Source organism: Nestor notabilis, unplaced genomic scaffold (genome assembly GCF_000696875.1).
Source record: "Nestor notabilis isolate BGI_N333 unplaced genomic scaffold, ASM69687v1 scaffold18171, whole genome shotgun sequence".
NCBI lineage: Eukaryota > Metazoa > Chordata > Aves > Psittaciformes > Psittacidae > Nestor > Nestor notabilis.
Window position 1 is genome coordinate 16,978 of NW_009913550.1, and position 21,210 is coordinate 38,187.

The window sequence follows — 21,210 nt, forward strand, 5'->3', positions numbered from 1 at the left end:
CAAAGGCACAGGTGTTGCTTGGGTAAAAGCTTCCAGATGAATTCCATGAATGGGATCCTCAATAATCAGACATCCAATGTCAAACCACCTGCAATGATATACAAGCTACTTTAGAGTACTAAGCATCACTCAATTGAAAAACAATATGCTAGTAGTTGAACTACAGCCATTTTACAAATTGTACCACAAATATAGTAATAATGAGTTTCATCAGTTTTCTAGTATTTTTCAAGTAAAATTTGCACATAGCAATTTTTTAGATATATAAATTATACTGCATGTGTATGTATGTGAAATACATAATATACATTAAAATATATAAAATACATAAAACTTAACAGATTAAAAAACCACAGAAATTTGGTCGGGTGGGCATATGTGCAGATATATTCTTTCGCCCATAATTACTACGCTTTTAGAGAATATTTCTTACTAAGATAACCTTCCCTAACAATTAAGAAAAAAAAAATCTATCATTCATGTTCTATATTCAGAAGATTTTTTGGTATGTGTAATCTTACAACAATCATTTAAATGATTTATTCAGAAAACACTTCCACCTTTCTGAAAAAATGGTGCCTGCTGTAGCATACACAGTAAAGGCTACTGAAGCAGTACCCAAAATGGTTCCCTATTTATCTTGCAAAATCATTAAATCATTTCTCCTACCAACGAACTAACAATATTGACATGATCCAAATAAAACCAAGAACAATGCACCAACATTAACTCACTGTATTCAATTCCTGTAATAGTTTTACAGTTCAGTTGCCACAGGAGAAACATGCTCCAGAGAAAGCACAAACACAAAATCAAGGCCAAGAATTATAGAAGATTTATAAAAGGAAAGTATTATTATAATTATTGTTTCATATATATTATATACTGTATTTTGGGAAGTAAAGATGTTGTTTTAAAAAGAAATGAAAGACTTCAATTTTAAGAAATGACTGGGTGAGCCAGGTAAGTTTCATGTTAAGAGTTTAGTGGAGCAAGACAAGAAGAAGTATTTCACTTGCATCATCTTTGTAACAGGGACCAGAGCAATGTTTCCTACTGAATAAAAATTAAAGCATATGTTAAGTTATTCTTTGCTTCTACTGTAACTAATATCAAACATCAAGGTGTTCTTGGGGCCTGTAATGTGTGGAGAGAGTTATCATTCCCTCCAATAACACTTCAAGCCTGGTTGAGCTCTTCCATGTTGAGTTCTTTTAAGCAACATTTTCAGATTTAGGAACAAGAAAATGCGGAGGACAAAACCAGAAATTACTTTGAAACAGAGATTTCACTATCACTGCTACTCCTCCCTGGAAATATGACAAAACATCTAAATCAGACTAAAAGGAAATAAATATTAAACAAAACGTAAACCACTTCCTAATTCTATTTACCTTAGAAAATTCACCATCCACCTTCCACTAAGGATACTAAATGTACCTTTAAAAATGCACAAAACATTAGAAAAAAAACTAAGTTTGTATTAAAAAACCATGATGTTGTCCTTAATGTTTTGGAAATTAATTACAAAGCTACTTCAAGAACTGTCTGTCAAAAAGCATGTTATGAAATCAAGCTGTAATGTATTTGGAAACACCATTGTTACATCTGTGCAGTGCAAATTAAAAGTAGTAAGCACATTCTCAGTGAAAGTGAAATAGGTAATATATTACCTGATAAAATTGTATTACTACAAATGAACTACAAATGACAGAACATCTCCCAGTGTACTTTCTGAACTGAATACAATTTTGGAGAAAGGGAAAAAACAGAAGTTTTGCTCACAGGAGTGAGCAATCCACTAGCTAAATTCCAACTTTTACAGCTATTTAGTTTTGTCATTTCAGTATTACTTCATTGTGTTTTTATATTGTGAATCTTGAAAAATAAATTGACAAGGATTTCGTACATTTAAGTCTCAAGATGTCTGGACAAAAAGCTGAACATCATCACCAAACTCAAGTCTGCCAAAGCAATACTGAAGACAAACTCTCTCCTTGCTTCTGCTCAGAGTGATACTGCCAGCAACTCTCTATTAGGCCACTTTGAGTCAACAAAGAATATTCCTTTCCCCTGCACTCTCCTCTCCCCTAGAATATATTTGAAGTTCTCACTTGTCAGGAAGCAATTCCTCAATGAAGCTTTCTGCTGATACAGCGGGCTGTTTTTCATGTATTACTCCTGTCCGACGCAAGCTGTCTATCCTTTCTTGGGCTCCCTAAATGATAACACAAGCTGTTAGACAACATTCTCTTCGAATCACAACTGGTACAATGCTTACAGATTAATGCAAAAAGAATTTTAGAACGTTAAACAGAAAATGTGAAAGATTTTTAAAAATTACTCTTATTTCAACATTAGAAAAACAAACAAAAACTTATGAAAAGCCATAATGGAATCCCTAACAGTAACAAAAACTATGATAAAACTAATAAAATATTTTAAGTTTGTTATTTTTCCCTGAAAAAGACCTAGATTCCTAACTTGTTACTGTGCCAAGTTTCATTATTAATTAAAGCATCCGTATATATTACTGTTACTCATACTGATATTTTTGCAGCTTACGATTTGTTGGGTTTAAATCCTTTGAGAGCATTGGACCAACTTTGTAAGAGTAAGAGAGAGAATCTCCTTCCTGTGTTACCTATCCAACTAAGATGTAGGAATCATTTGCTCCAAACCTCTCACCACTCTGAAGCTGTAAAGAAATACTACATTGCAGAAGGTAAACAGTTATAGGAACATATACATTATACCTCGTACCTCAACCTAAAATTGTATCAGCTAATCTGTTGCTATGAGGATAGGTTTTACTCAACTGTGCACACTGCCACAGCAGTTAGGAGAAAATGCTTTCTTTTTAAAATGAGTAAATTATTTGCTTATATTTAAGAATAGTTGTTTTCAGGGTTTTTAGTTACTGGCCGAGGAGGTGGTAGCATATAGATATACCTGATAAACACATACATTTTTAAAATCTGGTGAAACAACTTTTGTTAACACTTCCACCCTCACAGCTGTGTGCAAGGCTGCACAGTGAATTCACACTTTTAAAACATACCACAGATCTAGTTAAGAAGATCCTTGACAAGTGTTGATCAAACTGTCACTCATCTACAGAATTAGTGGGGAGAAAACTCAGTTTTAAAGAAACTCTTTTCATTTCTAGCATTTCCAAGATGGTATCCTAGTAATAGTCTAAGAAATATCTTTTATACTTTGAAACTACAGTAGTATCACAATGTATGATAGACATGATTGACAACTGATGACAGTATAAGAAAACTAACATAAATATCATTCGTTGTGAATGTCTTTGCAAGAAAAAAAACCAAAATCTAAAACTGTTTCATCAAGCAGCTTTAAACTGATACAATGATTCAGATGGCAACTAAAAAAAAACCAAAACATTTCCCTATCTCACAATTGCCCTCCCCTTTACAGAAAATCAGATTCTTGCAGGTGAACAATTCCATGCTCTCTCTTTGCATTGGAGGTACTCTAGTACTGTAATGTATCAACTTACTTTTAAACCTGCAGCATAGCCCACAGGTTGGGGTGCAATGTTAGACTGTGCCGCCTCTCCAGTAACAACCGCCATTCCAAAGACTTCTTGAAAGGCATCTCGAATTGCTGCAACTTTTACCTCTTTATTAGAAGTAACCACTATGTCCAGTTCTCCCCCAGTTTCTGTAAAATACATATATATAGAATCATGGAATCACAGAATCAACTAGGTTGGAAAAGACCTTTAAGATCATGAAGTTCAACCATTACCCCAGGACTGCTATGTCCACCATTAAACCGTGTCACTAACGGCCTCATCTACATGGTTTTTTTGAATACCTCACGGACAGTGACTCCACCACTTCCCTAGGCAGCCCGTTTCAATGTCTGATCACCCTCCTTGAGAAGAAATTTTTCCCAACATCCAATCTAAATCTCCCCTGTTGCAGCATGGGGACATTGTCCTATCACTTGTTACTTGGGAGAAGAGACCCACCCTCACCTCACTACAACCTCCTTTCAGGTAGTCGTAGAGAGTGATAAGGTCCCCCCTGAGCCTTCTCTTCTCCAGACCAAACAGCCCCAGTTCCCCAAGATGCTCCTCATCAGACATATTCTACAGACCCTTCACCAGTTTTGCTGCCCTTTTCTGGGCCCACTCCAGCACATAGATGTCTTCCTTGTAGTAAGGGGCACAGAACTGAACACAGGATTTAAGTGTGGCCTCACAAGTGCCAAGTATAGGATGCTCATGTATTTTTCCTCATTCACATTATAAACTAGTTCAAATACATTCTATTTCTTATAAAACTATGCTTCCTCTTTCTTTGCCTCTCTACAGAAGTTTTTCCATGAAGCAGAAGTAACTTAGGAAATAGAAGTTAGATGAAGAGCTAAGTAATTCAAGAACAAAAGACAGACAACAGCAACTGATGTTTGTTCAGAACCTGAAAAAATACCCTATACCACTCATTTAAGATGACCATGGATTTAGAAGAATAACTTGAACATCCATTTCTGAAGATATTTTGGTGTTCTGGAAAGGAGTAAGGAATGTTTATGTGACACGCAAACTCTTCCTTATGAAAGGGATAAAGAACACAGATGCAGTTCATAAAATTCAGTGAACAGCTGTCAAATTACATCAGCTTTAAAAGAATGGCTCACGTTACATTAAGGGTGTCTGTGGACTGTGAATTTTATTGACTGTCTGCCTCCCCACAGCTTTATCCTGGTTTTAGATATTTAATATCTATGGAACAAAAAAGTTATATTTCTGAATTATTTCCATATGGCAGTATCTTCATAAATAAGATGAGTTTTCACTAAGCTTTTTTAGAATAAAACAAAACAGTTAATGAATTAAAACATTTCTAGAAGGAAGTAAATACTAAGTTTACAAATCACTGCCCTATCTCCACAACCTGAAACTATTAAAAAAAAGGCAGTATTTTAATAGCCAAGATGTATACAGATGCTTTCCCTAATTACATGACTTCAGAGAACTTTGAGATAACTACTGAATTTGTTTACTCTGAATCTTACAAGCAAAGCATTTTATTAGAATTACTTACTCCTCTAGGTAATATTGTTCCATCCAATGAATAGTGTATCAAAATATCCAAACCATCACTGGATATTGTCAGATCGTATTTTAAAAAGGGATGGTCATGACTGCAATAGAAACCTTAAATACAGTTCGCCAAATTGTGCATAATAGAATCATAGAATAGTTAGGGTTGGAAAGGACCTTAAGATCATCTAGTTCCAACCCCCACACACTAAACTAAGGCTCTGTCCAACCTGGCCTTGAACACCTCCAGGGTTGGAGCATTCACAACTTCCTTGGGCAACCTATTCCAGTGCCTCATCAATAATCAACATTTACTCTAGTTTTGCATTGCATCCCTCTACTGAAAAACTCTCAGTTCCTGGCTGGCCTTCTCACTGATTTCATATCCCACCATCTCCTCAGTAGTCCGTTGCTGGAATATTTTCCCTTAAATGCAAGACAATTAACTACTACTCAATAATTAGGTCATCTTCCTCTTTGATGCTACATATTGTCCACTGGATTAGAACAATAGTGCAGTAATGTGGTAAACCAGATCACAGAATAGGTCCACCTGAAAAACAGCTTAGAAAAACAAAATGCAAGAACATTTTAACAGTTTGTTCTCAGTCTTATCAGTTTCATGACCAGTTTCACCTACGTGCAGACAAAGGGCACTACTGGCACAACCAAGGAGGAGGACTGCTTACCAGACTGCTGGAAAAAAATGAAACGAAACCTACAACAACAAAAAACGAAACCATCACGCTGGACAAATTATGTCTGTTGCTTCATCATCATAAAGAAGTAGAAATTTCACATCAGCTATATGTGACATATAATGTACTCTAGTGAAAAATAGTGAATACCACAACAAGCTGTAATTGAAATGCTATGCTTTTCCTTCCTGGCTCAGTGCTCAGCAATACTTCAGACTTAATGACACTATCTTAGAATTTTAAGGTTCCTACTAATTGAATCAGAAGTTGCTTCAAGTTTGATGTATTTCCTAAAAATAGTATAAATACTATTAGGTAGAAAAGTACAACAGCCAAAAGAAAGTCTCAAAAGCTATGTAAATACCTCTATCCTATGCCTCTTAAAGTATGCCTACCTTTTGGCTTGTCTTACCTGTAATGTGACATCTTCCACAGTAGTATTTAAGCATGTGATCTAGCTGAACACGTATAGTGTGTTTTAAACTCACCTCCATAAGGCTCAAACAGAGACACAGTGGGAGAAAATAATATGCCATATAGGGATTATAGGGAAGTCTCTTAATTTTTTTTTTTCATTTTTATTTATAACTTCCTCATCTTTCACTATCTGAATCTGAATTAAAGGGTATTACTATGCCATTATCTGAACTATAGGAGAATACGAAAGTGAAATGAACCTCAAGACATACATAAAAAGTCAGCCTTCAGAATGAGTTTCAGCAGACAAATCACTTGAGAAATCAATACAGTGTTGTGACAGTGAATTAACATACTACATATACAAACTTCAAGTGTAGAAGTAGTGTGCTATTATATGATCCTTTCCAACATTTAAAGGTATTCCTTAATGGTTTGTCACAAATACTTACTGATATATGGAACCATGCCAGGATCCAGCGTTGTGATCATGGTCTCCACTGAATGTTTGGTTTTATCAAGCACAGACTTCACCATGGGATTCTCAGCTACACCCTAAATTTAAGCAAAATAGATTTCCATATAATCTTTTGTTGTTCTTTTTTTCCCCTGAGTAACTCAAAATGTTACAGTTAAAAAAAACACAAAACCAAATAAAAAGCAAATATTAAGCTGCTTTGTGTTTTTCTTACCACATTTACACAATCCATAACACCTACTATACCTCACTTCTCAGCACAAACACTAAAGAATATGACTATCAGCACATGAATTTTCAGTTAAAACATGAAGTTCAAATATCACCATAATTTTCTGCATTAATGCAGCAGTCCCACCAATGATGGTGGGCAACAAACTTGAGCTAGTCTTATTCTGGAGCATTTAAAAAAGTTGAAGATTCCTAATGCTAATTATAGGTATCATAAGACTTGGTAGCTAGATTTAGACTGTGATAACTCACGCTGAAAAGTCTCTTTTTTCTTATGCTCTTAAAGACAATAGGATCTATTTTTGAATGACTCATTACTAACAAGTATTTCTAGAGCAATTGAGCTGGAAATCCTCAATTTATAAATAGATTCTAAACATTGCTGAAAAAATATTCTACATTCTCCACGCAAATCGTAGGTGCAGCTGCTGACAGACCTAAAAGGTCATTAAATATAAACCCAAACACCACCCTGTGTCTTCCACAGTCTTAATGAATGTCTGTATCTCATCAAAAGTTTATTTAAATTCAGATAAGATCACAGGGTGAAAGAAGAAAAATACCAATGCTGAATCACTGAAAGATAAAGCACTGGAAACTATTTTACACAAATCTTTCAGCAAATTTCTTCAGTAAACAAGCTGTTTTCAGTCCAGTATTAAAACTGCATATGCTTGTATCTGTTTCATTAAATCACATACATTACACAGGACAGCACTGTGCACACACATCCTTCCAGAAAGTGCTTGCTTAATATACTACACAGTATTCCAGATAACTGCAGAATCAGAGTAGTTTTAATTATTTCAGAATAACTTTTGCTTAGCAAAGCTTCTTTCCTGTAAATAACATAATGGTCTGGGTTGGAAGGGACCTTACTTATCACCTATCTCCATCCCTTCTGCCATGGGCAGGGACACCTGCCACTAGACCGGGTTGCTCAAAGCCTCGTTCAACCTTTGAACGCTTTCTTTGTAGCAAGCTTAAAAAAAAAAAAAACAAACAAACCAAACAAAAAAAAAACCACACACACAAAAAAAACCCCAAACAACCAAAACTAAAAAATCCAACACTTCTACGGTCACTGCGACATCGTTTGGCTACTAATAATGATGATTATCTTATGATATGTCTCAAGCTAAAACAGTTTACCACTGGGTTCAGGTACTCTTCTCAATGCTAAGCCTGACTGCAGAATTTGGTAAAGAAAACGAAAGTTACCCACTCTTGCACAATTAAACTTTTTCAAGCCAGAGCCCACTATAGCCATTTGTTTCTCATGAAATGTTTCTCATGAAACACAAGACTTTTCTGAATGGTAGCATTCACCAACTAATACATAAACTCTTGTGGCTACTCATGTACCCACAGGATGCCATCAAGAACAAGGAAGTTTATATTCCTCCTTCGGTTCTCCCACAACTTGAAGTTTGTCTGTTGTTTTAACAAAGGTTGAGTGCTATGAGATCCTCAGAAACATTTAAAGTATGCATTTCCATTTCTAGCATCATTCCAATGATGCAAAGCCAAGCAGTACTTCTTCAATCAGCAGTATGCCTGCCTAACTAACACAAAGCCATTATACATCTCGTGAAGATTCCTGAGCAGCAAGAAGCTGCTGCTTCTACCTGTGGAAGATGCCTTTATGTTCATCAGCCTAGCACAAGCCGGGAGAAACAATCCATAGTTTTATACCAACATAAAACACTGTCATTACAACACTCTGAACCAGAATGCAGTTTAGTTTGGAATTTCTACTGAATCAATTTTAAGTCAACATAAATCCAAATGGTTCAAATAGACAATCTTCCACATTGGCAGAGCGCAAACACAAATCTTCTGAAAATTCAGGTCCTGGCTGTCTTCATTTCTCAAACAGTTAAATATGCAAGCTGTCAGGTGCAATTACTGCCATAGTATCCAGCTTTGCCTCTCATATATTACGTAGAAACCAGTCTTGGAACTGCTATGAGACTACCCAGCCATGATGACAGATCAAAGGAACTGAAACAGTCTCACTCAATTCTAGATAATTAATCCATCTATTTTAGATTGCCACAGTCTTGGATATTATCTAGCTTGAAAGAAATCTGGAAGAAAGGTGTATGATTTCTTAAGAACACTAGAGGAAAAAGGGTAGTTCAAACTACTTCAAGAACAGAAATAAAGATAAATGCTGCAACTACTGTGTAAGCTCTTCCAGGGAATCCGGGATGCATTTCTGTAATAATTACCAGTTATCCTCCAGATCCTGGCTGATTTTTAAGAAACACAGATTCTGATGTTTTACACAGAGTGTAAAACAGAATGTAATGATTACATACATCAAGAACTTGATGGCTTCAGTATAATTAATGACTCCTCATTCCTCCATCACAGGCCATCACTGAACACACAGAGCACATGGAATGCTTAATACTTCAACAAAAGTCTGTATTATTGAAATCAGTGATACAGACCTTCTCCATAAATAAGAACAGGACACCTTTGGGATCCTACTGGTATAAAGGCAACAGTAATGCGGATGAGATTAGCTTTTCAAGTAATTTGCAGTGGCAAGCTCTGGTACTTTCAAAAGGGCTACAGAATCATGTTACCAAAAAAATGTTCTCTTCTGCAACATTACTATCTATCGTGAATATTAAGAGGAGTATGATAACCAAGAGAAGGACATTATTTAAAGGAAGAAAGATGTGGTTTTATGATCATGAAAAGACATCTCTCCTTGAAAAGGGCAGCATGACAACTTTGTTCTCACCATACTGACAGAGGATTATTCTTGCTCTTTAAGACTGTATCACTGTCAAGATGTGTGTTCCTGGAGTAAGGGAGGGCTCAGTCTGCCATGTCACACACAACTTTTTCTCTCAGCTCTTCATGCTCAGAAAGGCTTGAAAGCCACTCCAAAATTCTGCAGTCCCATTGAGATATCAATCTTTTTGATTCTTCCTTCACTTCTAGTATGAGACAGTACAAAAATAATACTGTTGCTCTTGAAGACGTTACAGTGCTCATGCGTAGCCCTTACATCTTTTTGCCGCAATCTTCATGATCCTACCTAAATGTTACATTTGTCACAGCTCCATTTGTCACAGTTATAGGCTAATGAAATTCTAATAAGTTGATGTTGCTGCTTATTTCCTCTGTGTGATTAGATCACATTACAAGGAGTATCTGTTCTGCACTATATACTCCACGCCTTCCAGCAGAACAGAAAAATTCTACAACATATCTTAAACACTTCTTAGGTAAACTGTTCTTTGATTGAAGAATTGAAGAAAACGCATTTGCCTCTCCTTGAAGAGACTTTTTTTTTCTGTAACAGACAAGACTTGCATCCCATAGGAATCAAATTCAGTTCATTAGGGAATAATGAAGAAACATGATATGCAAAGAACTCTGGTGAGGTAAACAGACTTTTTCTGCATCCAGTCACTGTAAAGCAGGAATTAGCCTTCAGGTCTTAAAGAGGTCCTAAAGCTTCCCTGATTTAAAAACATGTGGCAGAACTTGTTAGGTATGCGTATCTTCCTGTCACAGCAATATATTAACCTAAAACACCTGCATTTGTGCATTCTTCCCTCCTTCATACAGAAGAAGAGCAAAAGCAGAGTTTCAGCCACCTTGCATATACGGCCAGAGACTTACAGCAACACGCATTTAAAATATAAGATACATCTTACAGTCAGTAAAAATGGTAATTCCTCATGATGTGTAATAGACGAAACCCCATACCTTTATAAACCCCCACAGCCCTCCTGTGGCAGTTGATACTCTGGGGTCTTCATGCTCCTCAGGAAAAGTGATTGTAGAATCAGTCCCAGGAGCCAAAGCTGATGAGAAATTTGCTTGTTGAGTAATAGGATCTGCCAAAGCACCTAGGAAGGAGGGAAAACAAAACACAAGTGTTCTCTTATTTTACTGCATTTAATTTGTTATACTGTAGGAACACACAATTGTTTAACAAGAAAATGAGCAGGAAGAACAGAATACTGGGCTGATTCATTTCACTTCTTGAAGGCCTGAGAACAATTCTGCTTATTAAAGGTTAGCAGATATAACTACTCTAAAGGACTTCAACAATGCCTGCTATGAGAACAGAGACTGCCTGTACATTATGTATAAAATTAAACAGTGATTCTTTTCTTAGTAAGTTAGTTTAACAGTAGTGCTTTTTATTGTATTCAAATTTTCATAATAGTCCCTCATTAGAAGAAAAAGAGGAATAGGCGTTGCTCTCTGAACAAAGAGGAATGATCTCACACGTAAGAGAAGAGAGAAGTAGGAAATTTTCTAACCCTGAGTGCTGGAAATCAGTAGCAATAGAAAAAGAAGCAAGCAAATGAATAGCTTTACATAATTCAAAGGAAAACAAAAGAAACTCAAACAGTGTAAAATTTAAGTATGAGCCTTTGCCCCATTCTCAAGCCTACTTTAACAGATTTTCCAATCTGGCTCTCAACTGATCCTTGGATAAGCTAATTTTGCTCTAAACCAAGTTTAGTTAGAAAATTAATTCAGAAAAAACAAAATTACCATTTTTTATAGCAGTAACCTACTGGATCAGCTCAAGCATCTCACTAGTTTCAGCCAACACCAGTGACAGTAAACTATATGCCAAGCTGCACTAATGCAGTAGTCTCCAAACTTTACCTCACACACTTCTCAGTAAAAAATTTTGAGTGTGCAACTCCCATGCAATTTCTAGATTATTTACATGTACCACCGTAGTGTGGTATATCATGTGTATCAAAACATACACAATACAAATGTTAAAAGGACATGATAAAGAGAATTATTTTTTTTATTTAACAGTATAAAAAATTCTCTGCTTGCACTGAGAATTATTTTATTAATAGACTATCAATATAATAATATAAATGTAAATAACTATTGACATGCTATATAATACAGTTATTATTAACAATATTTTATGTGAGCAATGTGATTCAAGAAGCCTCATTATTTTTTAAACCTTGGTTTAACACCGTAATTTGAAAGTCTGGTTACTGAATCACTCCTTGATAAAATGTCACCTTTACCTTGAAGGGACAAATTATGTGTGGGTTTTTTTTTTTTGGGAAACAGCTACTAGGCAGCACACTGCTGACAGCCACTTGTCATGACAGGAAACATCAGCAAATCTGGGATATTTGCCTTTTTGTAAAAGAGAAATGTTCATGCTGCCTTTAAGCTCAACAACTCTAAACACCTTGCCACATGACAACCAGCAAACCCCTGTGCAATACAAAAAAAAAATTCAGTCTCTCCTTATCTAAAAAAAAATACAATTTTCATTAAATTAACCATGTTGATGACATCCTGTAGCACTTCGTGCACTTCTGGCTATTGTTTCTTTGTTGCAATAGCTTGCCTAAGAATGAGGCAACAAATAAATTTAACGTGTGGCGATATCTCTGTAACCTTATTCCAGAATCTATTTTTATGCTAGTCAGAGTAACTGTTCCATCTGTGATTACACTTACACAGCTTTAATAAAAGCATTGCTTTTATTAAAGAAGTCATTTATTGTTGAGGATAAATCTTCTCTGGCACATCCCTCCTTTAGCATTTGACAATAAAATAGTTATTTCTATGTTTTATTACTGAAACAGAATTTAGCAAAAGCAATAAGCTGAGACATGTTAGAAACACCTGTACTTTCAGGCAACTTTACAGCAAACCTCCCACACTGTGCCATTTCCTCTAATACTTGTTTCTTCAAACCTTCAGCAATGTTTTCTATGCTTCTTCGAACAGTATTTGCTGATGAATGCATTTTAGTTTGTCACCATGCTGTTTTCCATGTATTATTTCAGAAATTTTAACCATGTCAGGAAGAACAAGTGTTCCCCAATGCACACAGCTTTTTGTCTTCACTAGTAAGTACGAAATTTCCAAAGAGGCTTCTAAAGACTTATGAGAATGCATACTATATACCTTGAAACATTAAAAAAAAGAATTACAAAAAAAAAAAATTAGGTTTTCATGTTCTGCTTAGTTCTTAGATGTCTTGCTAATCACAGTGGCTTCATACTATCCTTACCTATTATTTCAAGATAGAATGTACACTCAGAGCAAGATACATCATTAACAATAGCAAATGTAAATATGTATTTCAAATAGTCTTCAAAAATTTTAATTTTTTTTTACCAACTTTATGTCAGATCCAATTAGACCGTCACCCATATTACAAGATAAAAAACAATGGCAAAGAGCTCGTACTAGGGTTCAGAAAAGTCTCAGATCTTCCCCTTTCTTTCGGTTTGCCCATGCTTGTGTTAAGTAGTATTTTCAATGCACTGCCTCTTTGCAGGAACCTTTTTCGAGTCACTCGTCCATTTTGTGAGGGTTAATATAGTTAAAACTAGACAATATAATCCATATATTGTCTTAAGGAGGCACACAAACTGCGAGGCATCGAAGCATGATGAAAGTGAGCAAACAAGTGATGGTGCCACCATCACCCTTTGCATTGTGGAACACTCACTCTTCTCCGAGGACACATGAATGCCCCGGCATCTGAACCAACTGAGTGAAGGCACTAGTGTCAAGCTGTATATTAAATATCAGTAAAGCTTGATTTCTTTCTTTCTTTTTTTTTTTTTTAAATAACAAGAAATAGTAATGGAAATCTAATATTTTTTTCCCCACACCCCTCTGGATTGCTTTGCACAGCCCCTGGGTTAAGGGCACTCCACTTTGGAATCCACTGCACTTAGTGTGACTGTGATTCATGAGAACAATACCAGATGTGCCTGAAAATATAGTATTTGGTGTTCAGATTCTTGAAAAATCAGGTAAAGTGTTTTGATTACCGTCCATAGTATTAAAAATCAAGTGATTATCCACATTTACTACAATCCCCTACAAGACTGTAAACTTCTTTGGTTTTAAATTCCCTTCTATGCTGCTCATCTAACTGTGCACTGTACTGGAAGGTATTACTTGCCTGGCCTCACATCCTTAAAAAACACAAGTGCATCCACAAGACTTCATTAAAAGGTTTCAAGAATAAAAAAAATGTTTAATATATTCTGTATGATGCATGTCAGATAAGAAGCACATTTCCGTGATTAAGAAACAATTTAAATTCTTCCAATTAGTCTGAAGAAGAGCACTGTAACTATGCTGATTGCAGTGGTTTTGGATGAATTGCTGTGCTTCAAAAAGCATGAATAAATGTGACCAAGTTGCTGAGGAAGTTTTTGTACCTAATGAGACAGGTGTAGCAGCGGCAGCAGCATCTCCTGCTGTGCTTGTACTTGGTGGGGGCGTGCCAGGTGGAGTTGCTTCTATACCACTCTCTTCCATCATTTTCTTTCAGCTACCAAAAGCTGTGAGAAGGAAAAAAACAAACACAACAGTGTATCTTGAGAAACAGGGGAAAGATTTTAAATTAGAATGTAAAGGCCACAACACAGTAATCTACGTTCCTGAACGGAGCAGGTGATTAAAATACCAACCCTAGAAAAAAGAAAAAAAATTCTCAAGTACATAATTATCCACTATGTCTTATTTCTGCTGTATCTTCCCTTTACTTTTAGCACCATGATAATACCTCAAACTCCAAGCCTCTTTCCAAAAACCTGATCGTGCATGCCCATTTACTGTTTCCAATATACACTGGTGGTACTTAGGTGAGTAATATCAGAGAAGTAATTACACTTCACAAAATCCATATCCCATTGCAAAAAACTTAACTATGGGGGTAGCATTTTGCTGCATTATTGAGCAGTAGTAACTCAAACAAGGAACTGTTATTTTCAGAGCCAATGCATGACAGAATTCAAACTTGGCAAGAGGCAAGATAGGGGACTGAAGTCTCCCTCTTCCCCCTTCTGACAGTGAAGAGCCACAACTACCCAAGAAGCTGTAGTCCTCTTAGGCTTAAGCACTTCAGCAGATGCTCCTGAGCGTCACACCTGAGGGCAAACACCTTGCTGAACACCACAAACAGTGGCATAACTGGCAACGGCCCAGGCACCCAGACTCTGGCCTATGCTCTAACCATGACTTGGTCTACCTTCAAACAGAACTGTTTTGGGGCCAGCTGAATAAGCCACCAGAAAAGCTAAATGAAACCAGATGAAATTCACTTCCAACATGGATTAAATTACACTGAAATTAATTTACACTGAACAAGTTTTCCAATACAAATACTTGCTGTAAAATCCCATACTCTTCTGGTGACACTATCAGAAGTGAAAGTAACTGAAAACTTTGGCTTTTATTTTGAAGGCCAGATTATGTTGAAATTATCTTCTAACATTTTCTGAGTAAACCTCTAAAATATACTACTTCTGGAAAAGTAAAGCTATATGCTTATTTAAAAATCTTAAACTAATGTAAAAGGGCTTAGGAGAAGGGAAAAAATGAAGACTTTAATGAAGATGTGGAGATTTTTGTTTGTGCAGAGGCAGCTAACAAAAACTTGTGCTTCCTCCCAAGTCTGGTAAACTAGACAGCAATGATTTGTACTACTCCAAGGTGGCATTTCTTAATGAAATGAAAATCATATATGAAGTAATACTATGTATGAAAAATGGATTCAAACATTTTCCAGCATATCCATTACATCAGCAGTTACTGAAGACTGCCAGTTTTGTTCCCTTTAACAATTTACAGAGGAAAAGGCTTAGATAATGTATTGGATAAAAATAGCCATGTGTATACAAAAATAACTCCACTTACAAAAATACCTTGTTTTGCTCTTTCATGCCCCTCCCCATTGTCTCATTGTTGATTTAAATGTATATACAACTGAATATGGAGAAAAAATTACTGTTGTTGCCAAATTTAAAAATCGAGAAAGAATGTCAATGTTAATCTTGAAAGGCTTAGAGTCTCAAAAACAAAGTATCAAAATCTCATTGGAGAAATCATACTCCCTCTGACAAGCTGGTATGCTTTGCATAAGCAATTCAAGCTTAAACATTTCAGCTCAGTCTCAGAAAGCAAGTAAATGTGGTTTATGTGTAGCACTCTTCATGAAAACTCTTATCACAGAGGGATTTTAGGTTCCGAGTGTCTCTTCAATTCGTTTAAAATCTTCTCCTCTGATAGGATGAAAGATCAGTAATTGCCTGGTGGGGCACTGACTGTCCTTACAGCATGAGTACCTCTCATCACCTCTTTGAAAAGAACTGCACAGTCTTCTGTTAGACTTCACTAAGTGGAAGAATTTGCAGTAAGATTATGTTTTTAATCAAGCTAAAGGAGTTTACATTCCCCCTTGTAGAAGTATTTCTAAAGTCATTCTTCCAATTACACACTGCAAAGCAAGAAAGAATTTTCCATTGTGCAGCTGAAGTAACCACTGATCAAAACCTCCTAGAACCATTTTATTTTATCAAGGCTCTTTCAATCTGCCCCTTCATTTCACCTAATGCCATGATTAAAAACTGCTGAGAGGTGCTTACTACTTAAAATAAGTACTGTGGCCATGCAGAATGACTGGAAAAGTTCCAGACTTACCAAAAACGCTGTATAAAGCTTTTTTGAAGCTTCACAGAGCTATCAGAAGGGTGAGGGGCAGAACAGGGGAGGACAGAACAACCCACCCAAAATGTAATCTGTCAACTGCAAAGTAAGGAATTAGAAGAAATGTAAGTAACTCTGTAGTTGCTTCACCCTATTAACTTTACAATGTGAAAAATGAAGTGACTATTAAACAGATACAGCAATCCCAAACTTGCAAAAACTATGAGTCAGTTGCTGGAATACAATTAAAAAAAAAAAAAAAGGAAAACAAAAAAACATGGAACCAACTTAAAATTTGAATCTCCCCTCATTTGTAAGCCTCTGGGAAAGCCAATCACCTGTAAATCCATCCTGGACAGGAGATGGAAGCTTGGGAGGGGAACCCTGCCAGTTGTAAAGCTCATTTCCATTCCCTTGATCTTTTCAGGCTCAGGTACCCACCATTAGGCAGTGTGTCTGAGTAAGCTGGATACCCTCAGAGTGATGTCCAGTCACAAGCATACTGCTATTTCTCTTGTGTCTGGCTTAAATTTCTCCTATGACCCTAGTACATCCCACACTCCTTCATATATTGTCCACTATAATCAATTGGGTTTCTTACCACTAGCTGAGGAAAAGATAAACTCTCTCTACTTTTACTGGGAGAGTAGACAAATTCCTTTATCCTCTCACACAACCACAATAGCCTGCACTATTTTTCTCCCACTCTCAATTTTTCCTTCACTCTTTTCCATCTACCCATTCCCATATCGATTAGAGAACCCTGAAGCCAAAATGCCTCTATATTCTTTTCCCTTTACTTTACCCATCCTCTCACACAACCATCAACCTCATTGTGAAGTCCTGACATGGCAGAGACTAACGTGAAGCCTGCAGAAATAACAGCTTTCTATACACTGAGTTCTCAACATAAGCCAGTTGTAGTTTCCATGTGATGCAAGAAAACACATGAATAACAATAATAATTAAAAAAAAAGTTTAAGAAGAAAGATAAGACATGGGAGAAAGAAAAACACAAAAGGAAGAGAAAGCAAACCGTGCAATAGGTGTAACTGGAAGCTTATAGCTCATTGTTTTGAAAGAATCCAGTACTACATATAATCAAAACTCAACCTACAGGATGTATAGTTTAACACTTGATTCTAAATGGCCTCTGAAACCAGTTATACATGAAAAATAGGGAAGCATTAGGGTGGAAGAAGAACATGGCAGTGGAACCTGAGCAATCCACAGACTTTTAACAGAATTCCATCCTCAGCAGTTTCCAATGAGTTTCCAACTTCCCTGTGGGGAGATGTAGGAAAAAGTTCCCCAATAAGATCAGCCTACAAACCCTTAATGACTGACTGCTGGGTGTGGAACTGGTCTGTCTTCTCAGTGATTAAAAAACCAAACAAACAAACAAAACAAAAAAACCAAAACACACACACAAAAAACCAAAAACACCAAACCCCCTAAAAAAACACCAAAGCAAACCAAAGCAAAAAACTCAACTCCACACAAAAAACATAGTAATAATACTTCATAGTCCAAGTCACAAACTCCTAATTTGCAACAAGTGACATCTGAAAATTCAGCCTAACTTCTTAAGAAAGTGACTTTTGGGCCTTCCTGCAAACTAGAACATTTTGCATTACTAAATTGAAGAAACAAAGGAGAAACTCTGAGACAAGCAAATTGAAGCAAGTACAATTAGGTGAAAACAATAGCAGTACTGCCATCTAGTGATTTGTGAACATAAATTAATTTCAGAGATTTCATAATCTCACATTTAGCTGCAAGAAAATCCTGTTTTATGCTTATATGAAAGCAAAAAAGAAGGGATATGGAAAACAGAAATAGAGAAAAGCATAGAAAAATCACATTCCCAATGATCAGTCATTCTTAAAATAACCTACTGAAGAAGTAGAAGCATGAATTTTGTTAGGCTTCTATCACTTATTTGGTTAAAAAAAAATAACCTTTGTAAGTACTAATGAAGACACTACAAGGATGATGTTAAACCCACATAACACAAAGAATATGCAGAATACCTAGTATACCAGAATCATAGGACAGTTTGGGTTCGAAGGGACCTTCAAAGGTCATCTTAGTCCAACACCCCTGCAATGAGCATGGACATCTTCATCAGAATCACACCAAGGCTGATGCACTGGGATGTTTCTCTTTTCTGCTCTTTCACCACTGCACTCTGGAAATCGGAACCTAAAAATGCATCCTTGGGGTTTTGTTCTTTTTAATTACACTGACCTGCACATCAGGAACATCTCGATAGCTGTCAGTGGGGTTTGTTACTATATGAAACTTTGAGGCTTTTTCTGCGTTTTGGCCCCGATTTTGTGACTTCACAGGCATGCACTTAATTTAAATCATAGAATCATTAGGTTTATTCCTAGCTGACTGGTAACTATACTTTACTGACTCCTACCAGCTGATTTTCACCCATTAACCTAATTCCCAAATGCAAGGCCTGTGTATACTAAAAGGAAAACCCGGCTAAAGTTCCAATCGAAAATTTTAACAGGGCTCATGTTAAAATAGGAATGAAATAATATGATTTAGAGACTAAAAGGCTGAACTGTCAAATTACTCATCTTTTGACCTTAGTTTAACAGGAAGTAATCACCTTTGCACTAGTATTTTGCAATGATCTTAACGGCATAACCATATTCAAAAGCATTCTTCAGCTTATTACTCCAAAATATAGGTATTCACAGTTAACAGTAAGATTACCTACAATCTGAGATCAGGAAATCTCACATGGATAAAAACATATTCTCTACAAATCATTCACACTTTAAAATTTATAGTGAAGCCATATTTTCAGTCATCCTTAATTAACCCCTTCTTGTATTCTGAGAGACGCTTCTGCTAATAAAAACAAAAAAACCAAAAAACACCACCACTACGCCCCCCCCAAAAAAAAACAAGCAACCCACTCCAAAATACTTAAGAGCCCTAAGAGACAAAACTACTCTCAAAACAGTCTGAAGTGACACAAAGCTACAGCTGGAAAACTAAATTCAAATGCTATTAAACTCCTAAAAATAGTTATGCCTATTTGTATAACAGTACTAGTTACACACATTGTTAATGGCTAACCACAAGTTGAAACTGTCCAGAATAAAGCACATTTATTTATTTTTTTGAACAAATAAATTGTTTGGAGCCATTCCCAGTGCAACCACCCCTTCAAATAAAATGTTACATCAACTGATAGATTCAAAGGCACATACAGGAGATTCAACAGGAGAGGTCAAAGGGGAAATAACGCCCAACAACTCACAAAGATACAAACAAGAGAGAAAAACCAGAATGACTAAAAAGAAAGCAAGAAAGAACATGACAAATGAAAAGCCTTCAGCTATTACACTGACACCTATCCAAAAGATACCACTCTAAAAATAAACAAAACCAGAATTGAACTGTTAGTACATTAAAGTTCCATCTGAAAAATCCTTTACATTGGATTTGGGAGAAAACACAGTCAGGGATAAAATTTTCCTCAGATTCCAGTCTGTTAAATGCAGGCAAGTTCCAGAAGACACAGAGGGTCTCCCTGAAGCCAAAGGAAGGGCATAGGGGAATCATCAGTTTAATCATCTAGTTAAGTGACTTGTTCTGAAGTCCAAAGCCTTAAAGAGCACTATCCAGCCAAGGAAACAAAAAACAAACAAAGAAACAAAAGAAAGAAAAAAAAAAAAAACCCAACCCCCCCCACACACACACACAAAATCCCCCAAACCAAACCAAACAGAAGTCTCCTATTTTATATTCGTAGCATACTGTTAATCCCTTTATACCTTAAAAAAATTTTTACAAATTGTTTATCAAGCAGAATCTAGCAGATCCTGCTTCAGACTTTACGGAGCATCAAGACAGCTTGAAACACCAGACATGTCAGACGTGGTTCGTCTTGTCTTGAGACTACTGCAGACAGTTGTCATAGTCCATAGCTACATTTCATAAGAAATAGTGAGTTCCACTGTTTTAAAAGCTTCCTAATCAATCCCTGAGGATTATTTTGTTTCCCACATTCTTAGTGTCACTGCCAACCCTCAGAATTGGTTGTAGACAACACACACCCTTGCTATCAAATACATATTTTTAAATATCACAAAGAAAGGTCCCTGGTTGGACCACTTCGTTCAAGATGTGTATTATAGCTAATGAACCTCATGAAACATCACTTCTATCAGATATTAACAGATCCTCAAAGGTGAGGATTTTCACTGTCAATCGTGTTAAATCAAGCTCAAACCACCAGGGTTTACCAGGACCAGCATTTCCATCCCTAGCGGCAAGGCTGGAATACTAAGGCCCTGAGGCGAGACATCCAACCCTCTACACAGTGCCTGGAGGAAGCTCGGTCGCTCTAACAACGACCCACAAGAGCTAATCGGTATACATGACCTAGCAAGATACCAGACCCAGCCAACTGTAAATTCGATGGAGTGCTGGCCCATGCTTTACTTTGCAATGCCACCAGTCACTGAGGCAGCAAGGAGTCCTGCAGTAAGGTCTCCAACCTGCATTTTCAGCCCACAACAACCACCTTATGACAAGCCTCAAGGCACGTTCCTGTCAGTAGGCAGGACAGGAGACACTACTGCCCTAGAAGGTCAAGTTGGTTCTGAATATGAGCAATAAGCTATGGTGCCCAGAGCAGGGTCAGGCTTCTGGCTGCTCTCCAGGACTGAGCCCGGTGAGGGGCAGACACTATGCAACCTAAACGTGCTGCCCAGGAGGACAAAGCGCCAGGTAAGGGGGTGCCTGTGGACGGCTCCCGGAGCTCGACCCGGGGCCTCTACGCGCTCAAACAC

The 21,210-nt window shown here is 36.8% G+C and overlaps 1 protein-coding gene across 1 annotated transcript in view; it reads right to left on the bottom strand.

Moving 5' to 3' along the window:
- Positions 1–14,221, bottom strand: part of PRRC1 (proline-rich coiled-coil 1) — an 18,098-nt gene extending 3,877 nt beyond the window's left edge. Inside the window, exons 1-6 of the mRNA XM_010023253.1 lie at positions 14,119–14,221; positions 10,640–10,782; positions 6,648–6,750; positions 3,527–3,690; positions 2,115–2,218; positions 1–88 (exon numbers count right to left, since the gene is read on the bottom strand). The exon at positions 1–88 is cut by the window's left edge and continues 39 nt beyond it. Of these exons, the coding sequence (XP_010021555.1) occupies positions 1–88; positions 2,115–2,218; positions 3,527–3,690; positions 6,648–6,750; positions 10,640–10,782; positions 14,119–14,221 (705 nt within the window). The remainder of the gene's footprint in view (positions 89–2,114; positions 2,219–3,526; positions 3,691–6,647; positions 6,751–10,639; positions 10,783–14,118) is intronic.
- Positions 14,222–21,210: the final 6,989 nt, after the last annotated feature.